Raw genomic sequence first — 12,537 nt, forward strand, 5'->3', positions numbered from 1 at the left:
AAAATGTATGTATTTATTGCTACTCATAGCATACTCTGACCTAAAAGAGGCAGATACTGATTTTTATAGCCAGTGACAAAAAAAAAATGAATGGAACTGCAGAAACCCCTGCTCCTGATGATGGTATGTAATGAATAGTAATTGAAACATTAAAATAGATCCTGAGCCCCTCAGCTGCTAATATTGCTGAAAAAGTGCTCCAAAACAAAAAATATACATATATAAAATTATGCTTCTGTTATTTAGTCATGCAAACATCATTGCTTTCCTGTTCACCTAGGGCCAGTTCTTTGAAAGGCACGATTACAGTTTCTGCACAAGTTGTGGACTTTTGCATACTGAGCTTAGGTACAGATCATGATTTGTCAATCACATACTTAGGTAAGGTTCCCCACTGGCCTCCTTCACAGCTGTTTAGTGCCATGAAGGCCAGCAGATTATCAGTGTGGTTCCCCACAGAAGTTTTTATTCTCTGGTTGAGCATCCTGTCTCTGTTAAAAGTTTATTTGTATAATTAGCTACCACGTAGTACGGAAGACTGGATGCTTTAGTAGCTCTCTCGATGGAGGTCTGTCCTGAGGTTGAAGTTCTAAACAACGAAGAGCCACATCTCGTAAACCAGGAGATAGATGTGAAGGGATCGATGGAGCAGTAGTTGCACTAGCAATCTGCAGGAGGAAAAAAAACAGAGCTCTGAAGCTTTCCCCAGTTGGAACTTTTGATATTTAGAAATGTGTGAGCATACAATTCATAACATCTAACCTATACATCCTCTTCACAGAGGAACTGAAGCAGCAGGCAAACTTTCTACTATCAGAATCTATGGAAAAACTCACCCACTGAATGGGAGGTTTCCTCTAAAAATTCTTCAAACTTTAGAATTTGATCAAATACATCCTGCTTAGATGGATCAGCAGTGCTCCTTCTTGTCTCAAATGAACAAGGCTAAATACATCAAAATGATCATCAGGTGAGGAAGTATTTACTGAAATGAATCTGCTTTCCTTAAATTCACCCTGAGTTTGTCCTCTTTGCTTCACTGCATTTTTTTCAGCATAGAAGGCTATGCAGAGTAAGAAAGACTAATACAAGTTAATATACCAGAAGCACAACTGCACTGATTATTTTTCTTCAATGTTGGATAAATACTATTCTTAGTATCAAACACACTAGAAGAACTGACTTTTTGAAAAGCAAGTTAGATCTAAATAATTTAAACCCATCTGCATTCTCTCTTAATCATAAGAAAACTCTCTACTCCTCCTACCATAGTAATTTCCTGAATGGTTTGGATTGAAAAAACAAAAACATAAAGGAATATCGAGAAAAAAACTTAAAACCCATGATCCTATACCAAGAGATACTCATTTCATACCTATATACTTTATACATCCACAAAAAGGAAAAACACAAAACAAGAAATGAAACCCCTTCCCAAATATAATCATTGCTAACAATTTCTTCTGTTTCCTTCTTGGGGGAGGCAGACCCAACATACACAGCTAGTCATGTCTGACTTACAACAGGGCTACATTCTGATGACTGTCCATCTTAAGTCAATTCTGACATAAGACAAATACTTTTTTTTTCACTATTATTCATGATTATTGCCTTTTATTGGAGGTTGGAAACATTACATCTGAGAATGATACCATCAGCAAATTACATGCTGTAATACTGTATGTAGTACATATTACTAATGATAAGATGAATCAAAACAAAAATAACCCCAGATCGTTTTAAGTGTGGTTCACCATAACTTGAATGTGTAGTTAGAGACTGCCTGTATTCACATCTTAGATTTTCTTTATAAAATGTCTACCAAAGGGATCACTTTATATACCTTGCTTTTATCACTTATTAATGAAAGCACTTATTAATTAAGAGCACTTTCTAAATCAACACCAATAGATTTACACTACTGTTTTTAATTGCTGTACAGTTTTTCACTGTGTGGATAATTAACCACTCTCCTATTGCTGAACACTTAACTTAGTTCAGGTTTTTGGTATTACAAGCAACTGTTTAAATGGCTATCTCTGAACTTCACAACACTCTACAAGTAAATCTAGAAATTCCTAAGAATGGGCCCAGCTGGCTCCAAGAATAAGTGCATTTTAAGTTTTAGCAGAGTGTGCCAAATCATCCTCTTAAAAAAGTGCCACAGCAATCTATACTACGACAAACAGGGAGTGTTTGAAAAAGCTATTTTTCTATTTGTGGTTTCACCAAACTCTGAAATTCACATCAAACTTTCAAATTGATCTGAGCCATCAGTTATTCACTGAGCAACTTCTGTACAAAACTTTATTTAGAAGGAACATAAACGAATTAGGCACCAAGGGACCTTAAGGAAGCTCAGAGTTTGAGAAAGGAGATAGGACAGGCACATAACAAACTATCAGACCAACACACAGGAAGTGGTAGATATAGGTACAACCTGAAGTGCTGTGGAAGTCGGGGAAGGTGTTGCAGGAGGTGTGAGGAAAGGGTAAGCAGGCAGAACACTGATGTGGGCTTACTAGGAATCAGAATTCGAACCACACAGAAATGGGGCCTGGGAAAGTAGGGCGGAATGGTGAAGACAGCGGTGACACCAAACAGGTTTATTAGAGAGGTGACTGAGGAACCTGTATGAGCCAGGGAAGGACTCGAGAAGGCTGGGGAAAGAGGTGACAGAAGATGAGAGGGGCTGGGGGTCTAGCTCAGAGGACTAATACCAGCCACTTCACAGTGAGCAGGGGCAAAGTGTGTTAAGTGCTTTACGTGGGCCCAGAGGTGATTTTGTTTATACCTTATAATAAATCCCACAAAGTAAGTGTTATTATTACACCTATTTTTACAGGTGAGAGAATAGAGTGTAGAGACATTAATTCTGCCACAATCACATGGCCAACAAGGGGTGGAGCCAGGATTTGAAACCAAACCCGCTAGACCGCAAAACCTGTGCTGCTAACTACATGTCTGACTTGAAAGCTAAAAGTCTTATGCATTACATTAATTCTGGGGAGCTCTGGTAGCACAGTGCATAAGGCACTTGACTGCTAACCAGAAGGCTTGTGGTTCAAACCCACCAGGCACTCCTCAGAAGGAAAACTGCGCAATCTATTTCCGTAGTGATACCACCTCGGAAACCCAAGGAGGGGTCGCTATGAGTCTGGTCTGACTCAACAGCACATAACAACAACAACAACATTAATTCTGTGGTGGAAATGGAGAGAGGAGCCTTGAGAATTGTCAAAAAGGTAGAACAGATAGTATTTGGCGGCTGATGTGGGTATGAATTTTTGAAATATAGAAAACAGTAAGTCAAATTAGAAATGTACTATAAATGTATATAATATAAATATGTACAATATATATTTCAAATTTTTAAGTTCCCATTTATTAAATTACATATGCAACTGAAGTTTTAAAAAAGAGTAGGTTAAATGAAGAAAATTAGAACCTTAAATTAGAAAGACATACACAAAAGTGCCATTTCTATTACATGCCACCAAGGTCTATCCCACTACAGAAATTCCTGGAGACATTCTGCCTATATATTTATTTCAAGGAAGATATACTTTCACATTAGATTGATAGTTAAAGAAGACCTGTGAGGGTAATATTTATCTCACAATTACCTTAAATATCAAAGCAAGATGATTGGAGTGTTTTTCTGCATTCCAAGGTGGTTTAGCACAAGCCATTTCTATAATAGCACAGCCAACACTCCATACATCACAACTCCTACCATACTGTTGACCTCTTAGTACCTAAAATAAAGCAGAGAGTTAATTTTGAAATGGGACCTAATAAAAAAAAAAAAGCAAACCATTTTGTAGTATGGATTCCAGTATTTTAATTCAGAGCACAATGAGGGTACAAACAGTAATGGTACTGCTCAGCAATTACACGGACTACCTGCTATTTCCTTTGTTTCGTTAACAAGCTTCCTATTCTATGTGGCACAAAGATACTCTGGAGAATGGTGAGATTCTGAAGGAGGCACATCACTGAATTTCAAAGCAGCCCCACTGCTCTTGGTAAACTAGGGGCAACATGACAATAATGACCACTATGTATGAACACAAAAGAGGCTAAGTCAGAAAGCAATGCTGGTTAAACGTTATCCATTACTGATGAGACCTGCTTTTGTGTGGTCATCTCTCTCTGGAATCAAGATAACTTTTTAATTTTTTAAAATCTCAATTATATGCACTTCCCACTTATTACAACTATTACAGATGACCTAACAATTCTTTGCTAGAAAGAGTTTTTAAGCAACTTTATTAAAAATCTACCTTTTTGAATTTTGTCAAAACAAAGATGGAAAGTCTGGGAATATGGGGCTGAAATTGAGGCTACTATTAACTTATTTTTAGGGTCATGGACTTCTAATTCATAAGCACATAATAAATACCAATGCAAAATAATTTGGTATAATGCTGTCATGAACAACTACAAAGGCTTCTCTTCCTACCAAGTTCAAAGCTGCTGCTCACCTCTGGTGCCATAAATGCAATTGTCCCCAGTAATTGTCCCTGAAATTCTCCTGCACCAGTTCCTTTTGATGCCAACCTGGCTGCAGCTCCAAAATCTGCAATTCTCAGTCTGTGACCTGTGCTGTCAATTAGCAAATTGGCACCTGTCAACAAAACAGCAAATGATGTTGTGTGTTAACATCAAAAGTATGGACAGATTAAAACCCAGTAAACTACTACTAATGAAATGAGATGACAGAAGGAAGAAGTATACAAGTCAGAGGTTAGAAAAAGTCTCTCTCTCACTTCACTTCATTGTTGCTAAAGGAACACAGGTCTCTATAGTGCAAAATAAAATCTAAAGCCTCAGAGGGGAAAATCTGAAAAACAAAGTAAGGCATAAGGAGATAAAGGTTTAAGTGCTGAAAACTTCAATATAATACTCCCCTCAAATATCTTTCCCCAAAGTCCAAATTTGGATACAGTTTTATATGCATAGGGAACTCTGGTGGCGTAATGCCTATGGCATTTGACTGCTAACCAGAAGGCTGGAGGTTCAAACCACCAGCCACTCCTCAGAAGAAAGACTGGGCGACCTACTCCTGTAGAGACACTGCTTTGGAAACCCAAGGAGGGGATGCTAGCAGTTGGGACCAACTCAACAGCAGTTTTTTTTTTTCTTTTTCACACACACACACACAATTTTTTTCTCTATCATCTAACAAACCTATAGTCATAGGTTTAATTCCCACTTGCCTATCCATCCCTGATCATCTTGCCTGTGTATCTATTATCCTGTGTAGATTAATCTTTGTTATTACTGATAATGCAGTATTATGTATAGCATAGTATTTACCTCTGTTGTCTGTACATCCTGTACACCCCTCTGTGTCTTCCTTTTCCTTAATGATATTGTGCTGGTCACCCGCTTTTGGTATATCGCCTTTCTCTTCACCGCCTAAGGCACTTGACTGCTAACCAGAAGGCTGGCGGTTCAAACCCACCAGCCACTCCTTGGAAGGAAGGTTGGGCAATCCTACTTCTGTAGTGATGCTGCCTTGGAAACCCAAGGAAGGGTCGCTGTGAGTCGGGGCCGACTTGATGGCACATAACAACAACAACAACTTCACCCAAATCAGTATGTGTCCCTTACCTAGCTAGCAATTTCACTTCCCTCTGGGTATAGTTTATATTTTAAGACAAAGTTCCTAAGACAAGGTTCTGCTGAAACATACTTACCTACACCAACTCAAACTATACACTAAAATTTTATAATTAAATCTTGATTTAGAAAATTAATTTTATAAAGTTAACTGAATACATTATGTCAAACACTAGCTAATAAGATCCATGACAGAAAACTAAAGTCACTGTTAATAAAAATAAATGGCAATTGCAAAAGATTGTAAAAGATTTTCTTAAAAATTTTTCTGTGATATATCAATTAGTTTAAATAAAACTGGCAACAGGAACTTTCTGGGAGGCATTACCGAGAGAATATTTTCTGGGAGGCATTACCAAGAGAATATTTAAGGAATCAGGAAACCTGGGCTTTCTATATTTGCTCTGCCATCGACTAACATCCCAGTCTCTCTGGTATTCAATATCCTTTCCTTATATTCCTTGACTTAGTTAGGAGAAAGAATCCCATAGTTAATCTCAAGTTAGAAGTAATCAACAAAGCTTTAAAACTATATTCATGTTCTTCTAATTACCACTATATAATAATTAAAAGAATTCCTACCTTTGACATCTCTGTGAATGATCTGGTTTTCATGGAGATATGAAAGGCCACGAAGTAATTGTTCAGTATAGTTAATCACTACTGATTCCTTGAAGGCTCCATATTTACTCAGCAAATGTGCCACAGATCCGCCTATAAGACAAGTATGAAAGAGTAATAATCATTATACACTGAAGCCAGAAATAAAATTGTTTATCATACTGTGGATGCCTAAATTTACTCTGCATGAAAAATCATATTCACTTTTGAAATGTTAAATTGATAAAACTAATTTAAAAACTAGATATTCTTACATCATCTCAAAATTCTATCACTGAGGAAAATTTTCACAGAACTCATTCACAGGGAATGAGTTTTCTAGAGGGCCAAGATTTCAGAAAGCTTGATAAATGAACAATTTTGTATGGAAGTGTTTTTGAAATATGTAATCCACCTTTCTGTCTTCTCAACTAAAATATACAAAACACTTAATGACTTAACCACGCGTGTACTTTAGCAGAAGGTAAAGAGCATGCATGAAAGAGCCAGAGGATGCTGGGTGAGGCTCCGTACCCTACCATTTACAAACCCTAACTGGGTACAAGTCCCATATACAATCAGCCTCAGTTAAAAATACTGTTTGCAATACTCAGCCTATCCACCATGCTTGCATGTCCTTATGAAGATGAGTATCAGATGTAGTGAACAACTAGTACATAAACAAAAATGCACTCTTCAAATATAGAAAAATTATGAAGTTAAACCAACCACTTATCTGTTTATCATATCTCAACCCATTCATTTTACTGCATACAGTCTATGATACAAAATAAAATTCAGCCTCTATTTGAATAGAAAAGGCTCATTTTTATGCTTTAGTGTTCATTTACTTGCAGTAAGTTTTTCTAAGTTATATCTTAGCTAATACCTTTATTTTTATATTGCCACATTAAAAAAAAAATTCAATAAATCTAATTAATAATAACCGCTTAGAAAATTTGGTTGTTATACATAAAACCCTCCTGCCATTGAGTCGAGTCCAACTCATAGTGATTCTGTAGGACACATCTACCCCGTAGGGTTTCCAAGGCTGTAATCTTTACAGGAGTAACTGGCCACATCCTTCTCCTGTGGAGCAGCTGGTGAACGTAAACCACCAGCCATTCATTTAGCAGCTGACTGCTTAACCACTGCGCCACCAGGGCTACTGTGTCTTATACCAAGTTTTTAAAAAAATAATTATTTTTATGAAAGAATGTTATATAATCACTTTAAAAGAAACACTGGAAAAAAATTAAAAGGTTGCTAGTGAATATTTTATCTATATTTAAATGAAGACAAAGCATAAGGTAATTTATAGTTTATATTAATATACTGAGGCAATTTGTTTTAGAAACCCAAGCTAATAAAAATGAGAAATAAATGTTCATCAAACCTTTTTTCCTAAATTCAATAAGCAGAAAGTTACTACCATAAACCTATCATTTATAATGTAACATATGAGCATACCTGCCATCCATTCGATGAAGAGATTGTAATTGCTCTTCTCACACGTGGCTCCTAGCATCCTAATGATGTTGGGGTGATTCAGATGACTCATCATTCTTATCTCTTCTCTTAATGCTTCCACCACTTCCTCTTGCTCAGAAGATGTGTTTCTGACATATGTCACCTTTTTAAAACAAACAGGTTTACAGAAATGTTTTGAATTCTGATGAGATTCTATTTACAATCTGATAAAAAATGGACAAATCTAAATGTGCTTATACATTACTTGGAGCGCAGTCATATGCTCATGGACACAGTGTAGGTACTTTACAAGCCAAGTCAGACTCTTTTAAGTCAGTAAGAATCTAGCTTTGGAAACAGTGAAATAACAGAAAAATGATAAAAAATTAGGACATAACCAATATTCCAACTGGCTGAAGACAGAATGAAAAATGAGAAAATCCCCATCATGGAAAAAGAACTAACATGATTTGAAAAACAAGCTTCATCATTTTTGTGTATGTGCTCATCATGTAAACTAAACCACAGAAAGCCTGAGATGGAACCACACCAATAACACATTGCTAAAAGGAGTATGAAACTACACCTCCATTAACTATAAAAAAGGAAAAATGTTCTATAATGCCCATCTTGATACTGCATCTTATAATAATCCTACTTCAACTTTTAATAATAATGGAACTCATAATGCTTCTGGAACACTGGTAACATCTACTTCAAAGTTTAGTTTCTCAAAGTTTAAAGAACTACAGTATATACAGATATAGACATATTTTTACTCTCACTTGTTCATGTTTCTCTTTAGAATTTTGATCATTTCAGTTATATGTTCCCTAGATATTTACCTGTTTGACAGCCATTAGAGTTCCAGTTCCCACATCTTGAGCTTGGTAACAAGAAGAAAATGCACCAAGGCCTATCTGCTGGCCTTTCAGCCACTCCGTATCTTCTCTATAAGGTTGTTTGGCTTTGGTATGTCCTGGCAGAGTCTCTGGTGTCTACATATTAAAAAAAAGCAATCTTTTTAAGTGTTACGTTAGATTTTATGAAATTAGCCTTGGCAAAATATAACTACTGTTCAGTCTAGCTTTCCAAACCACCTCTAAACTTGACCTCTGAATAGACAGTCTCAGTGGCCAATGTCAAACATGTAAGTGATCACCATTAAAGAATTAGCCAAAAACGTCTTCAAAATAGCCAAGGAATATTTTTGCTCAAATAATGATATAAATACTATTGTATAATTAGTAACTCTATGTGGAAAAACATGCTTGCAACAAGGAACTCATGTTAACAGCAACATTTCTGAATTAGATTTAGCATGTTGTTGTTGTTGTTATGTGCCATCGAGTCAGACTTGACTCATAGCGACCCCTCCTTAGGTTTCTGAGGCAGTATCACTATGGAAGTAGATTGCTCCATCTTCCTTCTGAGGAGTGGCTGGTGGGTTTGAACTGCCAGCCTTCTGGTTAGCAGTCAAGTGTCTTAGCCACTATGCTACCTGAGCTCCCAGATTTAGCATGGTCCAAGAAAATTCTCTAGCCTTTTAAAGATTCTCTATATACTTACATCCTGTTGAATGATGATGATATCTTCTCCATTTTCGACCTGCAGTTGGGGAACTATGGGGAGGGCATCCTGCGATGCTGACATTGCCATGGCAATTGCTAAAGCTTCCTCTTCTTCAGCTTCCATCTTTTCTTTGCACTTTTGATTATGATTCACATCATCTTTGTAGGTATCATCATTTTCAGCTTTTTCAGGAGAGAGGACAGCAACTTCTGACTTAAAAGTTACTGTCGTGTCACTTGAAGGTATGGATGCTTCAAGTAGGTCCTCGATACTGGAGTTGAGCTCTGTATTGACATCTAATCTGCATTTCTCCTCTACCGGGGTGAACACTGTCTCATCACTGGGTATGACAGCATTACTACTATTGCTGCTACTGCCAAAGCTGTCATCACATTTGGAAGTACTGTTCAGATCAAGTGTCATGCTAATTTTTGAAGTATCTCCCTGTTTACTTGTATTACCTGGGGTAGGTCGAGATGGCTTTGGCCTGTGTATATTACTGCATGGCATGGGTCTTGACTGAGTAAAGATTGGGGAAAGTTTGTCTGAGTCTTTGTTTTCTGTAGAACAGTTTCTCTGGAACTGTAGAGAAAACTTGCGCTGGGTTTGAGGAGACGCAGAAGGTATTTTACAGGGAATAAATCCCTGAGGTCTATGCTTAGAGACATCTGTTACAGTGCCAGCTGGTACAGATGGGGCAGATGAAGGAGGGGTTGACAAGGCTGGAAACATGAGTTGGGGATGATGACATAAAGGAGAGTTCAAACACTGACTGTGGGGCCGGCCTTTTGTTTGAACAATTGGCTTTGGTTGCTCTGTTGTTGTTGAATTAGGAAGTTCTACTGAAATTCCGGCCAGTCTGTCAGAAATGTCCTCTGAACTGGCACTCAATTTTGTAGCATACAATCCCTTTCCAGTTTTCCCTAAATGGACTGTGCGTTCAAGGGAACTGTTGTCTGTGGTTTCTGGATAGCTGTTAGGGGCAGGTGCCTGCAAAAAGCTGTCCCGCCGACCATCCAGAGTGTCTTCCATGCCCAGCTGGACGGCCTCAGCAATCTCCACCTCATCTGCAATAGCCATCAAACGCCGACGCATCCTGCTAAAGTGAGTGGAGCTGGAAACACTCAACATTTCTAACAGTTTTGAAAACACATGGGGTACTGCAGTAACCATTCTTGCAGAACTCAAAAATATCCTTCGGGAGAGTTTACCAACCATTGAGTGGGAATTATCAATGGACTGCAAAGCAAAGGTTAAGAGGGACAGCAGCTTCTTATACCTGGAAGAAAAAACACATTCAATTACCAGACAAGTTCAAATTACTATAAAATATATGCAAATAAAACAGAACCACCAGAACAGAAATAATAAGAATGTTCGTGCATTGGGAAGAGTATAACCAATGTCAATGAACAACTGGCTAAGAAACTGCTGAAAGGGAATCTAAAATGCTTTGAAAACCTACACCAAACACACAATATTAAAAAACAAAGCACTTGAAAAAAATTTCCAATGAAGAAAATGGTACTTATTTATAGTTTGTACACTTTAAAAATCATTTTAGTATAAAGAGCCTATAAATTTTTTATTAAGTAGCCTAGACTTCAGTTTTCATTTCAATCAAATATTATAGGCTCTAGTAACTTTCTGAGTCTTTCATAAATCTAAATTGTGTCCTTTATGGGGTGGGGTGGGGTGGGAGGCTTGGGTAGAAGAGGAAAGCAGTATTATATTTGCAGAAGAAAATTTACCTGACTTCAACAGGCTCAGCTTGTGAAACATCAGTACTGACAATATGAGGGTAAAATTCAGCAGGAAATTCCAACAACAGTCTGTCTATAAGACAAAGACGGCCCAGGAGTTCTTGCCAGTTGTTCGATTCAGTTTGGTTTCCAAGAATACAATTTAAGACATAATCAACACCACCAATACCAATGGATCCTACAAAAAGGAAAGTAAAACAAAAGTAATAGTGATATTAAAATCTAAAACAAAACATGACCAAATGGTCACCAAAAATACTCTATATCAGTTTCAAGAACTTCTTAGAATTATTTGTATTTCTCCCGTTAACTGACTGAATCAATTTACAAAATTACTTCAAAATCCTATAACTGCTCCACAAGAGATTATGACATCAGAAAGCCTACTAAGGAAAACAACAAAACACGCTATATTAATTTTAGGTAAAAAGTTATTACCAGCTTTAAGTATTTCTCTCCCGACTGCCAACTCTCCTGCTTGGCCTTTGCATAATTCCAGCAGTGTTGATATGGACAGCTGACTGGTGCGGCTAAAAAGGAGAGGAAGGCAGCATCAGGCTTGCATCCTGGATAAAATGTGCAGTGACTGGTAATGGAATGTCTTGAGATAAAGTGGGAAAAAAATGTCTTCAAGAGCATTCACTTTCTCACCACTAAAATCACATTAATGTATTCATTAGCATTCATTAAGTCTAATTTTAAAAATTCTGCCTTATCTTCTATGTTAAGCACGGACTCTTCAGTACTGGATCTTGGGCAGCAAACTGATTTAAACAGCAAACCAGATAAGAGGCTTATTTTCATTGCTCTGTATCTTGCAAAAAAGGAGAAAGTCCCAGACATTTTGATTTCTGAATTTTTCACTAAGAATTTCTTAAATTAGAACTTTTCCACTTAAAACCCTTACATTCTCTTAGATAGCCAGAGTGAGTTTCAGTATCTCAAAATTCCTTACAGTACTTCTCATGGTACTCAATCATTCAAGTGACCAGTAAACACCCTCACAATTTCAGAATGTGGGCACCAAAACAAATGCCATGAAAGCACTGAAGGTATCAGAAAATGCAGACACTAATAGCGAAAAATGACTTGATTTTTCCTGTGCACTTTGTAAATTATTCGCTTTCCCATGTTTAAGATATTACAATATTCTCTTTAAGCAACAAGAAGATCCCCAATACTTTCAATCTGTAGGCTTATATAGAAAAAATAATGGAGGCAAGACAGACTTCATAAAATGGGAAAGAACAAGTCAAAGACCCTCTATGAAGTATGTCACATGGCTTGGGAGGAAAAGACACATTGGCCTGGAGAGCTCCAAATGGTGCAATGGTCAAGGCCACCAACAGCATCTGGACCCTTCTCACCAACCGACATCTGCTGAGACCAAAGGGGAGCTCTGGTAGCATAGTGCCTAAGGCATCTGACTGCTAACCAGAAGGCTGGCAGTTCAAACCCACCAGCCACTCCTCGGAAGGAAGGTTGGGCAATCTACTCCCACAAT

The 12,537-nt window shown here is 37.5% G+C and overlaps 1 protein-coding gene across 1 annotated transcript in view; it reads right to left on the reverse strand.

Moving 5' to 3' along the window:
- Positions 1-518: 518 nt before the first annotated feature.
- MAP3K1 (mitogen-activated protein kinase kinase kinase 1) overlaps positions 519-12,537 on the reverse strand; it is an 87,097-nt gene continuing 75,078 nt past the window's right edge. The window contains exons 12-20 of the mRNA XM_007944166.2: positions 11,472-11,563; positions 11,022-11,211; positions 9,268-10,549; positions 8,544-8,696; positions 7,699-7,861; positions 6,211-6,342; positions 4,488-4,630; positions 3,627-3,758; positions 519-668 (exon numbers count right to left, since the gene is read on the reverse strand). Of these exons, the coding sequence (XP_007942357.1) occupies positions 519-668; positions 3,627-3,758; positions 4,488-4,630; positions 6,211-6,342; positions 7,699-7,861; positions 8,544-8,696; positions 9,268-10,549; positions 11,022-11,211; positions 11,472-11,563 (2,437 nt within the window). The remainder of the gene's footprint in view (positions 669-3,626; positions 3,759-4,487; positions 4,631-6,210; positions 6,343-7,698; positions 7,862-8,543; positions 8,697-9,267; positions 10,550-11,021; positions 11,212-11,471; positions 11,564-12,537) is intronic.

The sequence above is a fragment of the Orycteropus afer genome, unplaced genomic scaffold (assembly GCF_000298275.1).
Source record: "Orycteropus afer afer isolate SDZICR_OR568_19922 unplaced genomic scaffold, OryAfe1.0 scaffold00122, whole genome shotgun sequence".
In the NCBI taxonomy this organism is placed as follows: Eukaryota; Metazoa; Chordata; class Mammalia; order Tubulidentata; family Orycteropodidae; genus Orycteropus; species Orycteropus afer.